At 48.8% G+C, this 1393-nt stretch overlaps 2 protein-coding genes across 4 annotated transcripts in view; one reads left to right on the top strand and one right to left on the bottom strand.

Annotated features, from left to right (window-relative positions):
• The window catches only part of Rab37 (RAB37, member RAS oncogene family), a 69883-nt gene that overhangs the window by 36043 nt on the left and 32447 nt on the right, over nucleotides 1-1393 (bottom strand). The gene's annotated exons all lie outside the window — the stretch shown is intronic.
• Cd300lf (CD300 molecule like family member f) overlaps nucleotides 1-1393 on the top strand; it is a 17363-nt gene that overhangs the window by 9226 nt on the left and 6744 nt on the right. Inside the window, exon 3 of one of the 3 annotated variants that reach the window (XM_021212820.1) lies at nucleotides 950-1061. In XM_021212820.1, the coding sequence (XP_021068479.1) occupies nucleotides 950-1061 (112 nt within the window). Of the gene's footprint in view, nucleotides 1-161; nucleotides 169-928; nucleotides 1062-1393 lie in introns of all 3 variants that reach the window. The other 2 variants (XM_021212819.1, XM_021212821.1) reach the window with 2 other exon arrangements.

Genomic DNA, 1393 nt, shown 5'->3' with positions numbered 1-1393 from the left:
GTGGTGGTGGTGGTGGTGGTGGTGGCAGTGGTGGTGGTGGTGGCAGTGGTGGTGGTCGTGCTAGCTCAGAAGTCTTGGTGTATAGGATTGGAATAGTTTCTCTCTTGGGTCCTGCTCGGCGAGCATCAGACAGGCAGTACCAGGTCATAGGGCACTTGGAGGATAGAGGTAGTAGATGAGTAGTCAGTCTGCCATTACCATGACTCCCTGAGGTTCAGTATGGTGCAAACCCGGCATTAGCCTGCTAAACCCTGACAATGCCCTTGGAAGCGGGTTGCTTTTATTATTGAAACTTCTTAATTCATCCTGAGAAACGTGTTCTCCTGACAAACAGGATTTTCTTTTCGCTATTAAAAGATGTTTATTTATTTTTCTATACATGGGTGTTTTGCCAGCACACATGTAATAATGTGTACCGTGTGTGTCATGTGCCCATAGAGTCCAGAAGAGGGCATCAGATACCCTAGAACTGGAGTTACAGATGGTTGTAAGCCACCAGGTGGGTGCTGGGAACTGAACCTGTGACTTCTGTAAGAACATTGTGTGCTTTTTAACGGTTGAGTCATCTCTTTTGCTCCAATATTAGCTGTTGACTTTAAAAGTTTCAAATCTAGGTTAAGTTAGCAAGTCTTCAAGTTCCCTGTCTCTTGGAGGGAGGGAGGCATTGGCTGAGGCATGTCATAGCAGGTGAGGTACCTGGCTGTCCTTGCTCACCACCCTCCTTGGACTTGGTTCCAGCCCTACCTGCCTCAGAGGCTCTGGCTTCTCTTAGAGACAACGAGGCTACTGTAAACCAGCCATAACTGCTTGCCACAGCTTTGCTCCAGGGTCCTCTGGCTAGGATGGCTCACACTCCCTCACAGGCTCAGAGCAAGTACATACCATGACTGGGTGGCTGGAAGAGTGTTCTAATCTGTCTTATGCCAAGCAACCCAAGTGCCCATTACAGTGCCAACCACGCCCCCCATCACCTCCACCACCACCATCTTCACAGTGACAACCATGGTAAAAGAGACCAGCATGTTTCCAACGCTGACCAGCTACTACTACTCTGATAACGGGTAAGTCGTTTTTGGATGCGGCTGTCCTCTGTAGCCCAGTTAAGCCAAACTCTTCCGACAGTCTGAAGGCTCAGGCTCTCTTTGTAGAGATTGAAATGCTGGCCCTCCCGACCTGCCTTCAGTTCCCAGGGAGCCCTAATCCTGGGAACAGAAGGTGGCTTTTAGGTTTGCCAGTTCATTTCATTTGTTCATTCATTCATCCTACGTTAACCGGAACTAGTCTAGAGACATGAATATAGTGTTCAGTGGGAAAGAGAGAGTTATGGGAAGTCAGCAAGGTTAGTGTGGCTGGTGTGTGTGTGGGTGTGTGTGTGTGTGTGTGTGTGTGTGTG

This window comes from Mus pahari, chromosome 14 (assembly GCF_900095145.1).
Source record: "Mus pahari chromosome 14, PAHARI_EIJ_v1.1, whole genome shotgun sequence".
In the NCBI taxonomy this organism is placed as follows: domain Eukaryota; kingdom Metazoa; phylum Chordata; class Mammalia; order Rodentia; family Muridae; genus Mus; species Mus pahari.
The sequence above is the reverse complement of the archived record's forward strand: the minus strand, read 5'-3'. Positions and strand labels throughout refer to the sequence as shown.